Source organism: Monopterus albus, unplaced genomic scaffold (genome assembly GCF_001952655.1).
Source record: "Monopterus albus unplaced genomic scaffold, M_albus_1.0 scaffold27.1, whole genome shotgun sequence".
NCBI classification, from domain to species: domain Eukaryota; kingdom Metazoa; phylum Chordata; class Actinopteri; order Synbranchiformes; family Synbranchidae; genus Monopterus; species Monopterus albus.
Window position 1 is genome coordinate 2,958,022 of NW_018127907.1, and position 19,013 is coordinate 2,977,034.

Consider the following 19,013-nt stretch of genomic DNA (forward strand, 5'->3'; position numbering starts at 1 on the left):
AGAAGACATTTAAAATCTATTATATCATTATACAGTAATTTAAACTAATCAACAGCGCACTGTAGGCTTTTGTTACATCTGATTAAAAAATAATGTTAACTCAATTGATAATTCAATTGGTATATACCGCCACCTAGCGGACTCCTTGTCTCACAGCACACCAGTCTGAAGAAGCTTAATTTTTTTTGTGTTTGTTTTTTCTGCCCCTTAATACATTTGCAGCAAGTTTCTTCTTTTTTCAGTTTAGTTAATTAAATAAATGAATACACAAATACAAATGTGAGTTGCTCTATAAACACTTTATTGCTGTTTTTATTGTTTTACACTCTATGCATTGTCTAACAGTGTATATATAGTGGGTCAGTCCCAACACTCATCCTCCAAATATCTCTTACCAAATCAAATTTAAATAGCAAAAACAACTAGAATGCAGTAATACAATGTATGTGACACTACAGAGCCTTAAGGTGGATTCATTCTCACTAACATATGCTATACTGGTCCATTTACAAATGCATCTGTATATATATTTAAATATAGGATATAATACAAAGGGTAATACACATTCTTCAAAATATAAAGAGAAACCTCTTCTGTATATATGCTACTTTATATATGCACTCAGTTGGCAATTTATTAGGCACACCTAGTTAGAACTAATCCAACAGTGCTGAAATAAACCATCCTTCATGAAGATGATAATGATCAATGTTTGTTCAAAATGTTGCAGAGAAGGCTTTATTCAACTGGATGATCATTTTGGAAGATGCAGTTTGTGCTGTTGAGATGAGGTGTGTTACCCAATTAACTGCCAAATGAATCAACACGTCATAAAATTCTGTTTGGTGACAATAAACAACACACAACCACATTTATAACAAAGTGTATCTATAGCTCACAAAATAAGGACACAACTGACAGCACTGTTCGGGAGATCTACTAGAGGAGACTCATTACAGAGCAGAGTATCATCAACCACGTAGTATGGTAGGAGACAGTGAAATGATCATTAGCAGTACAAATGACTAGCCTGCCATATATTTAAACAACTGTGAGTGCTGTTTGGTATGTGGATAGTCACTGTGATAGAGAATATTTGAATTTTCTACCAAAATGGACCACTTTAATTCTAAAAGCAAAGGGTCTGAATACTTATGACCATGTGATATTTCAGTTTTTCTTTTTTAATAAATCTGCAAAAATGTCAAAAATTCTGTGTTTTTCTGTCAATATGGGGTGCTGTGTGTACATTGAGGGAAAAATGAACTTAAATGATTTTAGCATATGGCTGCAATATAACAAAAAGTGAAAAATTTAAGGGGGTCTGAATACTTTCCGTACCCACTGTATGTTTCAGCAATAAAACAGAAAAAGAAAAGTGGAAACTTGTCTAAAATTGCACACCTTATGGCCAATTGTTAGTCTACAGGCACTATAGTTTTGCTAGTTATACTTTAGTTTAACTAGCAAAACAACTAGGTGTATAATGCTCTTTGAAGATATAGTTTTGGGAGGTGGACACATGTTACCCTTTAGGGTGATATAATTCCTCAAAGTAACCTACTGAGCAAAATGACTTACCTCTATCTAGCTAGCAAGAAAAAGGCAGTACTATAGTTAAAAAAAAAACCTACAGGAAATTAATTGTTTTACTTTTAATTGCTCACTTATACACCATACTAGGCCTAAAGTTAGTGTTTAAAGTTCTTGTGAATGAGCTGCTTGTGTAAGTTTTTACTTTCTTTTGATGTATTTGTTTTTTCAGTACTTGTATATACCAATCACTGTTCAATGTCAGATATGCTAATCATTTATAACTACTACATTGAAGCACTGAACAATGTCTTATCAGGCCGGTAAATACAGTAAGTCATCCTTGCTGAGGGTGAGCCCCAACAGCCACCTAATGAATATTACTGGCCAATACTCTTTGTACTAATACTAATAAAGCTTTATTACATGTCCAGTCAACACATCATGCTAGGATTGTAAAAAATCTATTAGGTAGTGTTCAAATAATCTGCAGCCGATTACTGACTACTCATTCTGCAAACATGCTTCATCAGTGAGTGCAACTTTGTGTATGTGTGAGCTGACGGAGCTCTGCTGCTGATACCAGTCTCTACACGCAAGAATTCTTCTGTTCTCCCCCCTCCTCTCCTCTTGTATCCCTCTCTCTGGAGTGATGTGCTGAATCTTGTCAGAGTAAATGCCCCTTCTGTAGCAATAACCAGGAAGAACTTTCCAAAAGGCCTCACCTTTTCTTTTCTGGGAAACACGGTGGTTCATCAGGGGTTATAGTTAGTGTTATCCTGCAGAAAATTGCTCACTGTTGTCTGTTTAAAAAATTCACATTGCTTATTTTGATTTGTTTCATTAGAGATCTACTCAGTTTGTTGAACTCATTATACAAACTGAAAAGATGAATGTAAGGTTGATTCAACATGTGAATAAAGATATTTCACCCCATAAAGGGTGAGGCGGAAGATACTACCTCAGCTGGTCAGGGAATTATATTAACAAACAGTAAAGTCAACAAAACAAAAATGCCATATGCCTGAAAAGTCAAAATCTAAATGCATGGCTTTTCTAAACACTATTTATTTATTCATGCAGGCTTACCATCTGGGGCTCCAATAGATAAATCAGTTCAAACACAGTTGGATTTGGGTGAGTGTATATGTGAGGGTCCTCTGTTAACCTTCCCTGTACATCAGGTGTTGCTCTCCAGCCAAGCTATCAGTCACCTTTGACTAATAATAAGAGGACAAGACAATGATTGATTTGATTTGATTTATTCTTTCAAGCATATAAAAAAACAGTTGATATAACAACACACATTTTTACACACAATCCAATGTCAATTTGCTTATACCTAGTACATGCTTGAATGGAGTAGGAAGAAGTCAGACTTATCCAGTCCTACCCCATGACATCATCTTACCATTATTGGTTTGCAAGCAATAAATGATTCACTTCTACACTCACACATATTATACTAAAAAAGAATATAACAGTGTTAACATTCCTACATCACACCAGTGATGTATTAAAGAATGGTTACAAAATATACACCACACCCACAATAGTCCATGTAATTAATCATTGAGCCTGTTCTTGCATATATTTTGCTTGACACATACCTTTATATTTATGTTTAAACGCGTCAATTCTATGCGTAATGCTTTCCCATCCAAAATATATTTCACTCGTGCCAATATCAATATACTTGATGTCACTGAATGGCAGAGGCTGAGTGTCACTGAGAAAAGAACATCCTTTCCATATCTGCTTAGTCAAGAAACAAAAACTGCTGAAAAAAGAAATCAGGCTCTGTTTCAGCTCTAGATAAGCTGGTGTGATTGTAATGTAGGTGACTGGGGCCCTGAACAACCACACAGGTATTTCTAATGATTGTGGTTGATTAGCTCAGGTTAATTTGGGATGAGTTATGACTGAAATATTGTAGGAGGTCACCTAAAGTGCTACTCACCCCTGCATTTAGCCTATAGAAAACTTTTAGACCATAATTGGTTCATTTGAGTGGATGTGCTTGTGAAGGCGTCGTAAATCTTTGCAGAGCTTTCACAGCTTTGGCTAACAGACCTTTTTCGCAGTAGACATCTTGACATGTCATAGTTGGAAAAGCACACGTGTAAATGATAACACTCACAATGGCTGCATTCCACTTATGTGAGCCATTTCCAAGATCATGGAATCATGCATGCTTGCTGAGTGGCAGCCATCATTAATGTCATTAGCTACACCTGTGCTTTTCTACTGTGACAACTCAAAATGTCTACTGTGAAAAAGGCCTATGTGACTTTGAAACACTGACCAAGAGTGAACTGTCCAGTTTGTAGTCTGTTGTGAGTTAGGAGTCAGTAGTACAATATGTGTTTTAAATAAACTTTGTTAAATTATATTTGCATGTTAGCATCCAAACTAGCTAGTGAGCTTGTTATTGAATATAATTCTGCATGCAAATAGTGAGAAGAGGTCATATCAGATGTGATGTGCAGGGCCTTGATTTATATAAGTCAGGCTAGAAGATAAGGGGGAAAAGATGACAAAGGTCAGAGGCAGTCGTCCTTGGACTCTATGGGTTGCAACCAGAATAAATACAAATAATAGCAAATAATACAATTAAAATATATTAACTGCAGTTATGAGCTCTTTGTAATATAGTAAGTCCAGGAAATAGACCAGCACCAGTTCTTCTTATCTCCAAGACACCAGATTGTCTTTCTAAAATCACTTTTTATAAATGTAGAGGTAGATCAGTCAAAAACAAAAGGATAATTCATGAATGCGCACAACTCCTGTTGCTGGTCAGGAAGCTGACAATGCATAAACAAACAAAAAAAAAAAAACAACTGACAAATAAGTTTTGTTTTTGACACTGAAAATACTTTAAATCCTACCTGACATGTTTGAGCCAGAATATAAAAGTGGGCAGCAGGACAAACCACAACGACATTAATTAATTTGAATTTCTCCTCCATAGATAGGGAAAACAATGGTTTTCAACACCTTTCTTTTTTGAGCTTTCAGTCACGTTTAAGATAATTCACCATTGTAGCATTGTAGATAAGTGAGAAAACACAGAAAAGCACGCCATGGGCTCTTTAAACTGCATTACATTGCTGTGAATCACTGAGGGAACACAGCCTGTATAATCACTACCCCTCTGTGGTTGGATCCAAGAGGACAGTTTGTTACACAAGTTTAATTAACCTCAAATGAAACTTCACAATTTAAGTTGCTCTCAATAACATCCATAAAAATGACAATGATTTATAAGTGCTTAAGACCAGTTCTTGAAGTTTATGTATGGGCAAGCGTGAGGACCTGAGTGACTGACAAGGGCCAAACTGTGACAACCAGGTCAGAGCGTCTCCAAAACAACAGTTCTTGTGGGCTGTTTCCAGTACGCAGTGGTTAGTAGTGGTCCAAGGAAGGACAACTGGTTAATTAGTGACAGGGTAATGGGCACCCATGGCTCATTAGTTCTCATGGGGAGTAAAGGCTTACCTGTGTTGTCCAACCCCCCAGAAGAGTTACTACAGTATAAATAGCTGAAAAACATGTTTATGCATACATGACAGTACAAATTGATCTGTGTACAGTAGCTTCAGAATGTCTTAACCCATATAGGCACAGAGGGTCATTTTAGAGCCAATGTTCTTAATTCTTAATTTTGAGAATGTTCCAGGAACAATTACATTTCAGTAGATCACAAATCAAGAAGTGGCAGCACGATAAGCTGGCGGTTGGTGAAGTCATCCTTTCTACCCTAATCGGACCACTGGGATCCAGTCTCTTGTACATTTGCCAAAGTATCCTTTAGCAAGAAACCTACTCCTTAAAGTACATGTTAGCTTCAAATGGTTTCACAGCTTCTATGATGAGTAGGTTTAACATACTGTTGGTAGATGCAAAAGGTGCTAGAGGTTAGTAACGTTGACATTTGCGTGGTTTTCATGGCTGAACGCTCCAATTAGGGATGACATAATGTTATGAAGCCAGACCTCAGACCAGTATGACATGAGGTCTAGGGAATTTTCTTTTTCTGCTCTTTACACTGTGTGGGACTGGCAGTGCTGGCTGCCAATTATTAGCTGTCAGTCAGTTGTGGGTAGTGCCATTATATGCAATCTGACTTGTGCTGTGAAGCTCTTCATTCCTCAGTGCACAGTCTGAAAAAAGTTCCATATATAGTTATCCTGCTAGAGTTTACATTTCATTCTTTATACTGCTTCCACTTAAAAGAAGACAACATTAACTTTTTTTTACTTTCCCTCCAAAATGGAGTTTATTTAAACCTTGCATTAAGAAATAAATACTAAAAAGCAACACGTTGGAGGGGTATTACAAGCACAACAGGATGTTCACTTGCTTTTTGTGAACAGGTTTGACTTATGACCTCCACTCTTATGCAGCACGACTACTGTACTAAAGAGTGGGAGAAGGGAATGCTTGTGACTGGGCACTTGCAGTACTGCTTTTTGTGAGCTGAATAGAAATTATTGTGTGACGTTTTTGCTTTTTCACCCATGCAAATAATTAATTTGCATGGATGTTTGAGTTTGTTCAAGTCATGTTTGTTCCTCACTGCACCTAAAGTGCTTCTCATAAAGGTCAATCTGTGTGTGATCACCCAAATCACACACTATAACAAAAAAAATCTAGTCTAAAAAGAAATATGAATCACAGACCAAAGTTAGGATATTTCCTCAAAACTGGTGTGACACAACAATTAGCAGTTCGTAAATGTAAAAGGGAAGGTGACTGTTTTCTTACAAGAGAAACAAACCAGAGTGGCAATCTGTAAGACTGCTCAGCATGAAAGACAACGCTAATGTGTTTATCAGTGTGTATCAGGGAGGTTAATTGTGTGTATGGCTTTAGGTCTCTAGAGAACACTACACTGTCCCCAGACCACACCCATCCAACATACCTCCCTCACCCCACTCACTTTAGCCCACTTGTCCTTATTTGGTCATGCTGGCAGCTCAGCTGATGATTGGTTAAGAGGAAAAAACTATTTTGATTGAGACACACACCTGGGCAGATTTGCACACACCCACCCATACTCATCACCAGCATGTCGCATGTGCACACATGCACTGAGTTGTCAGTTTATTAGGCACACCTAGCTGAACAGACTCTGTCTAACACACATGTGAGGGTGACAGTGTTCAGACTGAGAGTGGTTGATTCACCTCTGTGAGCGGTTTGGAGGTTGTAGTCTGTGCTACTGTTGAAAAACAGAGTTACAATATTTCTGTTTTTAGCTCATCTTCAGTGGCATTATTGCAGGACTAGTTTGTATTTAAGAAACTGTACACACAGGTATGGACATGATACCAGTGTTTCCTCCGTATTTGAATGCGATTGATGCTAAAAAATAATGCTATCTCACTACACAATATTCAATTAAAAAAAGTTTTTTCATTTTTCCCTTTTGTGTGAACTCAACCATAACACCTAACCCTGGTTCAACAATAAAACGCTGGAATGCTATTGTAATTAAATTAAAAGCACCCCCAAGCAAAGGCACCCATCTTGTCCTTGAAGTTGTCAGCCTGCAAAAACACATGATAAATACCTGTATGTGCAGACCACTATCTGTACATCAGTATTCTCCTTCTAAACCCACTGAAGGTGAATGAAGACAACCTGGGATAGTGAAAAGTCCAAAGCAGCATTCCAGACGCCCTCAAAGTGACATGAACGCAGCATTGTGTGGAAGCAGCTCATCAGTACGTTCAGGAAACTGGCCAGTTATCAACAGGAGAAATTTGTGTCTGTGGCTTTTTTTCTCCAGAACAAATATTTTGTGGTGCAGGTATCAAATTTCATGTGTTTTCAGAATCGGGGTTTAAAATGCAGAAAATGCTGTTCTCTCCTTTTTTTAATCTGTGTATTACTATAGCAATGAATGCTAAGCTGCAAACAATAACATACTGCATGACAAATACAAAATAAACTGTATAATATGACATTCTGGTATATTCCTGTAAAATGAGCAACTTCATTGTATAAACAAAGAGAAATTGCGGCCTCTAGCTGTGACATGGAAGAAGACATTAGCAGAGGTTTAGACTGTCACACATTTATTACACAGATACAGAAACAGTTAAACTGTGAATCTGTCAGTTATCGGCGTCGTTACGGTCCACCCAGTGTTTGCTCACTTAGTCAGAGGGCTCTCCTGCAGATTCCAGTTCAGACACAATGGCTCTGGATGAGACAGAGAAACAAGACTGTGTGTGAAATGGGGAATTCAGAAAAATAAATGCACATTGAGCATCACGCTGAGACAGAGACATGCTACCAGCACCATTTCCAAAAATAGATTCACTAATGTACTGTAAGATTCAGCACTTCTCTATGTCTAAAAGAAAAGAACACTGCAAAAATGCTCTGTGATGAAAGATTAATTTCCAGCTCTGACAGAACAGTCTTTTCTTTCCAACCTGCTCTTCTTCATTTCAGCCCTGAGAGCTGAACTGAGCTGGTCCCTGTTCGATTTTCTTTTGCTAATTTGTTCATATATCACACCTTCTGTCAAGACACCAAAAATAGCTTTTGATAAAACTTGCAGAGGTAATACACTGCACCAAAGCACAGGCGTTTTCAACATGACATAGATATATTTAAAAAAAAAATCAAGACAACTTTGTCTGTAAGAACATATGTAAATGTATGTGTAAATACATTTTACACTATATGTTGAGTAAAATACTAATTATTCCTATGCTTCTCACCTTTGCTCATCAGTTAGATGAAACTCAGCCAGTGTTTGCTTTGCCAGCACTGATGTTGCTGGCAGACAAAAGGCTGCAGACAGCTGAACAAGCTCCACTGCTTTCTGTGGGGAGCCGTCCCTGCTACACACTGTTAGGAAGTCCTTCAACAGCTCCTCACTGGAGAACAGCACCGCAGGAAACACACGGTCACAGCTCAGCCAATAGAAACACTTATGGAAAAATGTGTGTCATCAAAAGTAATGAAAGAAATGTAAAGTAGTAAAGAAATGAATTACATTTCATTTTTACAACTTGTTTATCCTGCTGGAACAGTTAGATCCAGAATCACCAGGACTAATGACTTTTAGAGCCGATTATTTAAATGCCTTAAGAAAAAGGCTTTAATAATATTTTCCCAGGTAGTAGGCCTGTGGTCACTTGAATACTTTATGTGACTAATTAGAGCTTTCCATTGTCAAAACTGATTTTCTTTATGGCTGTAGTTTGGGCAGAGACTTACGACGGAACTCTGTTTGTAGATTTGAAGAGCTGCAGCATCTCCCTGAAGAGACAAGGATCATGGTAAAAAGTCACATGCTTTTCATGTTTGCATCATTTGGCAGTAGTAGATTAATAGCTCTCATGTAAATGGACATGCAGACAGATATGCAGCTGTCTCTCTCACCAGGCCTGCTGGGTTTTGTTGCCTCGCAGCAGCAGGGAGGTAATGTGTGAGAGGGCGGAGGGGCTCCACTCCAGACCCGAACTCCCTCTGTTGCCAAACACACTCTTTACATCCAAAGCACATGCTGCAAAGGACTCCTGACACTGCAGACATATATTCATAAACATAGTCAGGCTGACATATTCTGACACATCTTTGTAGGGCTGGAACCAAATATTTGACAATTTATTTGTTCATTGGTTAAATAGTTGGTTTTCAATTTTAATATTAGAATATTCGAGACAGCAGGATCATACAGAATGGCTCCACCTGCTGCCACCGCACAACACACTACCTGTCTGCTGTTAGACAAAGATTGAGACCTTTGAAAAGAAAGTAGGAACTCTGAATGTAAGTATGTGTTTGCCTCCAACTCTGAATGTGTGCAACAGTTGTTTGTCACTTTCCAAGCCAATGATCTGAGTGGATAGGCCGAATAGGCACCATTTTAATCCTGAAAGTGTTACGCTACGTTGAAAAGTCACCATGGCTTTTCTAAATTGTATATATTTGTATGCACTAGATTATTCACCAATAAGTAAAACATGGAAACATGTTTAAAAACTAACATTTAAAAGAAAATTGTTCCTACAGTGAAACTATGTTTTTCAATGCATGGTCAGGGACCACCTGCGGTGCCTTCATAGACCACCAGGGGGCTATAGACCACTGGTTGAAACCCCCCTGTCCCAGAGTGCAGATCAGAGTGAAGTGTTAAGAACTGTGACAGTAGTGTTAGTAACAGCTTTGAGCATTACAATAAAATCAACCAAATAAAATGATATGATGCTTGTTCGCCTCACTGACCTCAGGACTGTGTTGGTCTCTGGCCATCAGGGTCAGCAGCTCCTCCACCAGATCCAAATTATTATTATGACCCAGAGACCGGATATCTGGAAAACACATTCAGAAAACAGAAAGGAAAGCACACGCAATACTGTAATTATGATGTGTGTCATATTCACTGGGTGATCAGTCTCTTAAGACATGTACCGAGTTATATTGTGTAACCACTGCAGTATCTTTAAACTCACCTTTCCATATAGTAGGCAGCAAATCAAGGCGACTATCTGTGTCTAGAGCCTGTAGCAGCCCCTTCATTCCGTGAGCGCTTGGGTAGTACAACTAGAAACAGAGAATGTAAACTGAATATAAACTGTATTTTAGTATGTTATAACTCCTTACTACCTCACCAAGCGTACTGACATATCCAGCTCCACCATCATGTGAATTACTAAGTGCGATGTTTGAAGTTCACTGGGAAAAATACTATTACCCTATTTTTGTGTATTGAGGATTTAATGCATTGTTGCCTTTATGTACCTTTTTTATTTTAAGACTAAGTGTTGTTTATTGCTTTTGACTCCTTACCTGACTCCAAAGGAGAGCTGCACAAGAATTCCTATATGCCTAGACTGTCTGTTTATGCATAAATGGCAAATAAAAATCTTGACTTGACTTGAAAAGCGCCATTAATTTCTACAAAGCAATGGTGAATATAAGTTTGAATCAAGAATCCATTTCACTTTCTTGGGGAGGGGTTCACAGGAAACAATTTCATCTGTGTTTGAGTGAAGATTGTCATTTTGTACAAGAGTTAAAGCTGCACTAATCAATACTTTTATATTAGCAATGATTAAATGGCTACATGTAATAGTAAAAGTGCCACATGTAGTGAGGAACAGCAGTATCACTCTGTCACTATCAGAATTGCTTACATCAACATTATTTGTGTGATCTGCTAGTGGTCATATTGTTTTTGCTGATGTGTGTATAAACAATTGCTCACCAACATGTTCACCAAAACTACCACATTAAAGAAAAGCTTGGCAGCCTTGAATGGTACAATACAATACAATACATGGTCTTGAATTGTAAAAATGAACAGACAGAAGGATGCAGAGATGTACTGACCGAAGGAACGAGCTGTCTGTACCATTTCAGCACCACGTCAATGTGCTCCATTATACACAGCAGGCTGAAGAACCAACCACTGGGGCAGAGAGAGGAGAGGTTCAGTTATAGAGGACAACAGGGTGGAGGCTCGTCTGATTTATTTGTACTGGAGGACAAAACTGTACCGTGTGTGTCATGCTGGGTGTGTCATGATGTGACTGAGAAATGTGGTGCTGTACTGGACTAGACCTAACAAATTTACCATATGTAAGTGGATCAAATATATTTTTGAGTTTCAGATAGTTAATAAAGGACAATTCCATAAGGATTTAATGCTAAATGTAAGCAAGGCATCCACATCTAAATGATGTGTTTGCAAAACAGACAAAGGCTACTGACATTACAGGCCTTAACACTCAATTGTGTTTTTTTTTGGCAGATGTGATCTTTTTGTTTTGATGGTTCACACTGATGTTTGTCCAGCTCTGGTGGGAATGCTGTTGACGTCCTAAACTGTCAGGCATGCACAGATTTAAATGAAATGTGAGCCACATGCATCATTTGTCAAATCACATAATTTCCTAAAAACTGCTTGGTTACAACATGTTCCTTCCAGTTTAGCGTGATCAGAAGCTTCTCCAACCAATGTGAAATGTCCTCGCCCCTCCACTGACCCCTGTTGCTGTTGTTACTCTCTTCCGTGTTTAGTTTTACTGGTCTGTGAGGAGCTGACGCTGAATGGCGACGACAGGCGATATGCGCAGAGGAGTGAGATGTTGAAACGGTCTGATCTGACCGTTTGGACAACTTTTGCATAGTCAGAGATCGGATATGAACTGGATCTACATATGGAAGTGGCCCAGATCTGATCTGCAAAAAAAAAATCTAATTAAAAAGATCAGATCTGAGTCACTTGGAGGGGAAAAAAACCCACAACTATGACAGAGGTTAAGGTGGAGCTGCAGGAAAAGTGCTTTTAGTTTGGCTAAGGGTTCTTACTTACTAGTAAAGAGTCTGCTGATAGGAATCTCCCAGCATCCTCCAGTTCTCCCCCACCTCTTCTAGATTATGGACTTTATAACTCAACTCTAGATCTTTATTTTCCAGACACTGTTATGACAAAGACAGACAGAGACAGAAAAACAGGTCAGCAGAACAAACAAGTGCCTGGATTGACCGAGAAGAGTGGGGCAATAGCATGATGTCAGATACATTTAAGACATTTTAAATACACAGAGCAATACACAGAGCAGCCTCTATCTGATTGAATATAGCTAAGTGTGGTTAAAAGTGTATGGAATAAAAATAGAACATGGTAGAAATTAAGTACAAAGTGAAATTCATATTTTAACACTAGCTCTTGTACTGATCTAAAAGTGGGTTTGAAACACGAGTGCTTGGTGGAAAAGCGAATCTTAATACAAGACTTTGTCATTGTTCTAAAAAGAGGACTTGCACTATGCATGCACATATTTTTATACAAGACAAATCATAAACAAAGACTTACTATTCTCATTGCAGTAGAGAAGAACAGAACTGGAAAGAACAAGAGAGAATATTAAGTCAGTAACAGAAGCCACACCCTAACGCATAAATCTCTTGGCTTGCTTTAGAGAATGTAACCTGTTAATGCTTTTATATCCATTTTAAACAAATATAGCAACCATATTTCTCAAAGCCATTACTCATTATACACCAATACCATAACATACCATCATCAGGGTCCTGGCAGGTGAAGCTGGTTCCATCCACCTCTGACATCACGTCCTGTAAAATGTTAGTGCTGTGAAGCTCACTGGAGCCTGGAGAGGAAACGAACCTGCTTAATATGATTTCGCACACAAACTCGAGCACCGGGCTCTGTGCTGGTAATGTTCAAGTGTAATGTCATGTCAAACTTCTGAGTTCACCTGATCTGTAAAAGACTGTGAGAAGGTGGTTGAAGGAAGCCAGGCTGGGAGCTGAACACACACAGAAGAAATGGGCCATAAGTCTCAAAAATGAAACAAACACTAGTGTGAAATTCCATTATACAGTTAAATTAGAGTCAGTTTGATTTCATAACTTCACAGTGTCAGTAACATAGTGACGGTGTATGTGTGTGCGCCAACAGTTACCTATTCCCACAGCCTTCATCTCGTTCAGAGTCATCAGAGCTTGTGTTCTGCCCAAAGCACCGCAGCGTCTCAGAGCTTTCAGAACGCTGTTGAAGGTGTGCAGGTTGGGCCGAACCTTCTGTTCACTCATCTGTTTCAGCAGCTCCTTCAGACAAAGAAAGAGACACAGCTGTGAGTCTGAACTTGGTGACCATGCGCAGCAATGTTTCATCTGATGCACACACTGCTGACACAGCTGTGGGCAGCTTGTTTTACAGTATTTCACAGCATTTTAATGATTTCATTTAATAGTTTCACAACTGGTTCAAATAATTAATTCATGTCTTTAAAATTTTATTTTTGTCAGCATCGACTTCTTCATTTGACGACTTGCATCTAAATGATGTTATCATATTTAAATAAAGTGTCCAGCATGTGCAGGGAAATTTACAAGAAAGCTGTCATCAGTACAAATGCTCTATAACATTAAATAAAACAGTGTAAAGGGTCTTACAGTGATGAGGTCCCATCTCTCATTGTAGCTGTCTCTGACATGTGGAGCTGCTGAGATCAGATTGTTGAAGATGTGGACGTCAGCTGTAAACAGAGGGTTGGGTTTTTAAGTCTTCTGCTTCCAAAACACAAAAACTTCAACAAGGAATGAAAAAAGGCTAACAAGCAGTTTAACATCGACAAAAATAAATAAATAAATGTCAACAAAACCAAAGAGTTGGTAGTAGACTTCAGGAAATCTCAATGTGAGCATCTCCCACTGGTCATAAAAGGACAGGAAGTAGAGCAGGTGGGCAACCATGACAATATCTTATTCCTTAACGTGGGACGAGAATGTAACTGCAGTTCTTTGAGAGAATTTTCATTTTAAGGCAATTAAAAAGGTTTTCTGTCTTACAGGAGGGGATGGTGTTATTTTATAGAGCTGGTACTGAAAGCACGCCAACATTTACTATAACAATGTGGTACGGAAACACCACAACAGAAGACAGGAAACGACTGAACAATGTGGTTCGCATCACATCAAAGATTGTAGGCTGTGACATTCCACCTCTGACAGAAATCTAGGCCACCAGGCTCCAGAAAAAGACTCAAAAGATTCTCAAAGATGAATCTCACCCAGCTCACGCTTTTGTTTACTTCCTTCCTTCCTTCAAAAAAAAAAAAGACAGACCTTTTAAAACCAAAACAACCAGGTTCAGAAACAGCATTCGTCCAGAGGCTCTTTGCCTCTTTAACTACTAAATGATTATTATTAGTACTAATTTTACTTGCTAGTTATTTATGGGAATTGATTGTTTTTTTTTTAATGGTATTTTATCAATATCTTTTAAAATATGGGTGTGTGTATGTGTATAGGTGGATGAGCGCGAATATGGACGGTAGCCTCCAGTTAACGTTTTAATTGTTTGACACTTTGTATCGTTGGTCATCTGGGTTGTCCTTTGTATTGTTTCATTTTAAATGTATCCTCACCAAAGTAAATTCCTATCAACTATATTGAAATGGTAATAAACCACTGAATTGAACTGAAACTGAATTGAAAGCCAAATATATGTTAGATGAATGGCTTTTCCTCAGGTTTGAGATAGTCCAATTCAAAGCCAGTGTGTCTAGGATTCGTCAAACTGTAATTATTTTGCACCATCTAGTGCTGCGGCCAACTCTGACAGACAACAATACACAGTGTCAAACCCAACATACTGTATTTTCCATCAAATGCACATTTACTGAGTTTAGGAGATATTAAAAGAACAGGATAAACCAATAGTAAATGCTGTCCAACTGTACTACTACATGCATATTTTTACCACGTGATGCCACTCACAACAAAAAGTCACCTGATGAAATGGTGCTTAACACCATTTTTAATTTTACATTTCAATTAAACAAAACCTCATTAATAAAACTGTCACCGCTTTAAAAATATATTATAAAATAAAATCCATAAATTCAATTAAATTTGACTGACATTCATAATTACACTGTATTGCTTTTTAACACATTGAATAAAAATAATGTACATGTCATGGTCTACTCCAAATTTTGCTTTTAAAGTGATGTCTATATGCTACACCTAATGAGCAACTCACCAGTCAGTCTGTTGTTGAGCATGTCAGTGTACATGCTGAAGGCCTTTGCATAGGCTCCATGCTGGTGAGGGACAGACAAAGGTGTAATTAATCTAGGATGCACAAGGACTGCCACTGTACTGCCACTACAAGCCCTAGACAATATAACAACCACCCAGTGGTTCTGTTGCACCTTCTTCTCCCCCCAGCAGTAATGAGTCCGACCATACCTTCACCATGCCTCTGATCAGAGCAGAGTAACATCGTGTGTCTCTCTCTGGCAGCAGGTTAAAGATTCGCTCTGCGTTGTTGCTTTCGCTCCAGGTGAACTTTAGCAAGTCTGAAGCCCGACGAACCCTTCCTTTCCTCCTCGGTGCCACCTTTACTGAATCCTCCTGAATGCACACATAGACATACAAAAGTTAACATAGACATATACTGTAGCTTTAATAAGATGGCTGACGACTCCAGCTCAGTGAGGTATTGTGTTAATTTACTGCAGAAGAATATTTTGAGTTTATCAGGTCACTCATTATCACCCTGGATAAATCCCAATTCCCTTAAGTACATCCATGTTTCCCCCACTTGATTCTTTTCCTTTTGTCTTGGCGCCGCTCATGTAACATACGAGGAAAAAGAGAAACACGTTTTAAAGACACGAGATATCCTTTCCTCTCATCCTTCATCTGAAGCATCTAGTCACCAACTGATTTTGAATAAAGGGGGTGTCTTGGTTCATGAAGGATGGTTGTATGCATCTTCGCTCATGGGTCCTTTCTGCTCAGAAGAGGAATAATAACTTTGGGACATCCTTCAAGAGGGCAGAGTGGAATGTCTTCCGGGTTGAGTGAGGAGCAAGGAATGATCAAATAAGGCAATTGGGATTGAGCCCCTGAGGTTAGATAAGGTAAGACCCACCATGCCCTCTGTCTGTGGCATCTCCTCCTGGGCAGGGTCTCTGTCACAGTAGAAACAGATCAGGTCCAGCAGATCATGGGTTGTTTCCATAGAAACTGCTGTTCCTGGAGGAATTAAAGCGTAGACAGACAGTTGTTGTAGGAACATTACAGTATGACAAAGAGAGAAATTAGCTTGTGTGTGTGTGTGTGTGTGTTCTCACCAGCTTGCAGTAGCTGATCATACATGTCAACAGCAGCTGTAACTTTCCTCAAGCTGATTCGCTCCTTCAGTGCCTCCTCACTCGTCTCCTCAAGACGAGGTGACACCGTGTCTGGCATCAGACACTACACACACATATTTGAAAGTTTTTGAGTTAAACCAACACACTGGCTCCACATATTCACTCAGAAGAGTACAGTATATGTGTGTGTTTCTTACTGGTATATGAGGCTCAGCAAAATCTTTGGTGAAGAATTTAGGATTGTTGTTGATAAAGTATTTGGCTGCAGCTCTGCCAGACTCCTGAGAGAGAGAGTACATCTTCTGCAGAATGTAACAGACACAGCGATAGATTAATAATAAAATGACATCCACTGACAGGTTGTGTCTACTGTATATTACAGCAGCTCTTTAACTATGATACAACAGTGCTCTTAGCAGGTAACACATAGTGATGTTAACATGAAATAAAAAAACAGATACATATATGAAACACAGCCATAATTAAGATTATAATGACACCTCTGTCTTTTCTGCTATTTAAACATATCTGCTTTCAAGCATATACACACACGATGAAAAAGAACTGATATATTGTATGCATTACTAAACACCTCTTACACATAATACCTCATCTTAATCTCTGGTTTTCATTCAGCACAATGAAAATTAAAAGCAATTCCAAAACAAAATGATTACTTTTTTTAGTAAAACAATAAACAAACCATATAACAGCAAAGTAATGCTAAGACTTTGTTTTGGACATACAAACTCATTAGGGGTCCTGGGAGAGAGATAAGAATCATCCTGGAGCTGGTAGGGACGTGATGTAGGATCCTGGTGGGAGAAGAAGGGATGAGATCAGACAGATATACAAATAAATTGCTTTTTATCCACATTGACAGAACAACTGGAAAGAAACGAGAGAGCTCTCACTCACCCTGCTGACAGTTGAAGCCAGAGCCTCCAGCACTGCCTCTTTGCTCCTGTTTAATAAACAGAAACATTAATTCAGTGTCTTGTGTCAAGACAAAGATAAATTCTCGTTAACTTCATGAACATGAGTAGACTGTTAAAAGAGAAATCTCTGTTAACTAGAGACACTTTAGGACAACATTAGCTTTATCTTTTAGTTTACACGTCTCTTCACCCTGTCCTGCCAGAGCTATCAACTGATCCCTGTGATGTTTTGTGTCATTCAGAGTTATGTTTTCTTCTGGCTGCCAGCAGTGTACTGCACCTGAAAAACATCATGCAAAATTGATATGGACACATACAGTACCATGTTTTCTTCCTGGGGATGACAATGGTCTCTGCAAATGCTGCAACATCAATGAGAAAAGATGTAAGTGACACATTATGATCATTATAAGTGACATCTTGGCCCTAACAGAATGGATCTACTTTGTTGCTGGGAGGTGATTTGGCCAAGTCTAAGGAAATGGGCAGAACTACACCAAATGCAGATTTATCTTTTGCTCTGATAAATTCTGTTATTTAAAGGATAAGCCCGACATTATTCTGGGTTTTTCTTACTGTCAGCAAATCCCATGAATGACCAAAACCAACAATGTGTTAGTGTGTCTCTCTCAGTACTTTCTGACTCTACCCTGTCTTTCGCAGCCAGCCCCAAGATCACTGGTTCCTATTGAAAATGTAGATCTTTAAGACTTGGCCTTTGTGGGTTTTCAAAAGATGATCAAAATGCTAAATAATCTCCTAGAGCAGCTGCCCACTGTAGTTTTTACCAATTGTTACATAAACAGGAGTAAATAGTGCATTTGCTGGCAACTAATTTCAACAGTGGATTAATTGACACTTGGTGCTCTTGTGGGTATTTAAATCACCCGGACAATATATCCTCTATATACGTAGTTACACAAGCAACACTTGTTACTAGGGTCAATTAATTTTGGAATTTGCTGACAATATAAAAATATCACCATGCTTTCACTGCAGTTAAACCCTGATACAAGTTTGGCTTCCAAGATCACCCTTGACACAAGACCTTGTCACACTAGTACGGTTTCAGTCTTAATTAAAAATCTTACTCCAAAATTACCTTTATTAGCTTCAGCAGCTTGTTGATGGAGAGCTGATGTCCAACCAAAATTCCTGAACACAAAAATACGTTAACTAAAGAGAGGTATATTTAGCAAAAGATCAGTCCTGTAGTATGGATTCATAGATTCCCTTGTAGCACATCTATTGTCTAGTTAGATTAGGCATATTATAAGATTAGGTCCAAGTGTTCGAGGGGACAACATCATCATGACTTTGACCTGCACACGATTACACAGTGAGATCGATGATGTCGAATATAGAGAAAGGATCAGTCCAGTACGCACTGATGGCACACAGCATTTGTCCTTTTCAAAACGTCACGTGTTCAACCAACTAATAAAGACAGATAGCCTAAAATCTTTCAGGTAAAGTAAACACTACATATTGTACCAAGACACCTGCTGACCATCAAACATTTAACCAGCATTTGTTCCAGTGATGTAAGTTAGCGAGATAAAGAAATGACCTCCTGTCAAATGATGCTAGCTGCAGCTTTCATATTGATGTAACAACAAATATTAAAAGATAACAAAGTCGACAGAATAATATTCTGGCTTAAAACGCTGCTGTAACACTTTACAGACCTGTGACCCCAGAACTGCTCGAAGTTATTACACAAAAATCGACAGCTTCTCTGGACGTAACGTCCTACATGCCTTCCAGGCGCCGCCATATTGGCTCAAACTGAGGGATTCTGGGAAGATGAAACCATGTAGGCTAGGATGGGGGGGAATTAAAAATAATTGTCTTTTGAAGACACACTACGATTTCCACG

The 19,013-nt window shown here is 38.6% G+C and overlaps 1 protein-coding gene across 1 annotated transcript; it reads right to left on the minus strand.

Annotated features, from left to right (window-relative positions):
* Positions 1 to 7,602: 7,602 nt before the first annotated feature.
* On the minus strand, positions 7,603 to 18,998 carry ptcd3 (pentatricopeptide repeat domain 3). Its single transcript, XM_020595447.1, has 23 exons — positions 18,823 to 18,998; positions 18,237 to 18,289; positions 17,457 to 17,496; positions 17,115 to 17,160; positions 16,943 to 17,011; positions 16,394 to 16,498; positions 16,176 to 16,299; positions 15,974 to 16,077; positions 15,286 to 15,450; positions 15,077 to 15,137; positions 13,486 to 13,568; positions 12,993 to 13,137; positions 12,786 to 12,836; positions 12,588 to 12,677; positions 12,383 to 12,411; positions 11,879 to 11,985; positions 10,894 to 10,972; positions 10,014 to 10,104; positions 9,787 to 9,872; positions 8,941 to 9,083; positions 8,776 to 8,817; positions 8,274 to 8,432; positions 7,603 to 7,746 (listed from the first exon to the last, which is right to left on the minus strand). Exons 1-23 carry the CDS (start codon positions 18,909 to 18,911, stop codon positions 7,701 to 7,703), a joined length of 2,007 nt encoding a protein of 668 aa, XP_020451103.1. The 5' UTR covers positions 18,912 to 18,998; the 3' UTR covers positions 7,603 to 7,700.
* Between the last annotated feature and the right edge of the window lie 15 nt (positions 18,999 to 19,013).

What these genes read in the sequence shown, in the direction of transcription:
- ptcd3 (XM_020595447.1), bottom strand. Translation starts at nt 18,911, where the DNA reads ATGGCGGCGCCTGGAAGGCATGTAGGACGTTACGTCCAGAGAAGCTGT. An exon ending in TGGCTTCAACTGTCAGCAGG is followed by an intron (nt 17,012 to 17,114) that starts GTGAGTGAGAGC and finishes TTCTCCCACCAG; the next exon opens with GATCCTACATCACGTCCCTA. An exon ending in GCTCAACAACAGACTGACTG is followed by an intron (nt 13,569 to 15,076) that starts GTGAGTTGCTCA and finishes CTCTGTTTACAG; the next exon opens with CTGACGTCCACATCTTCAAC.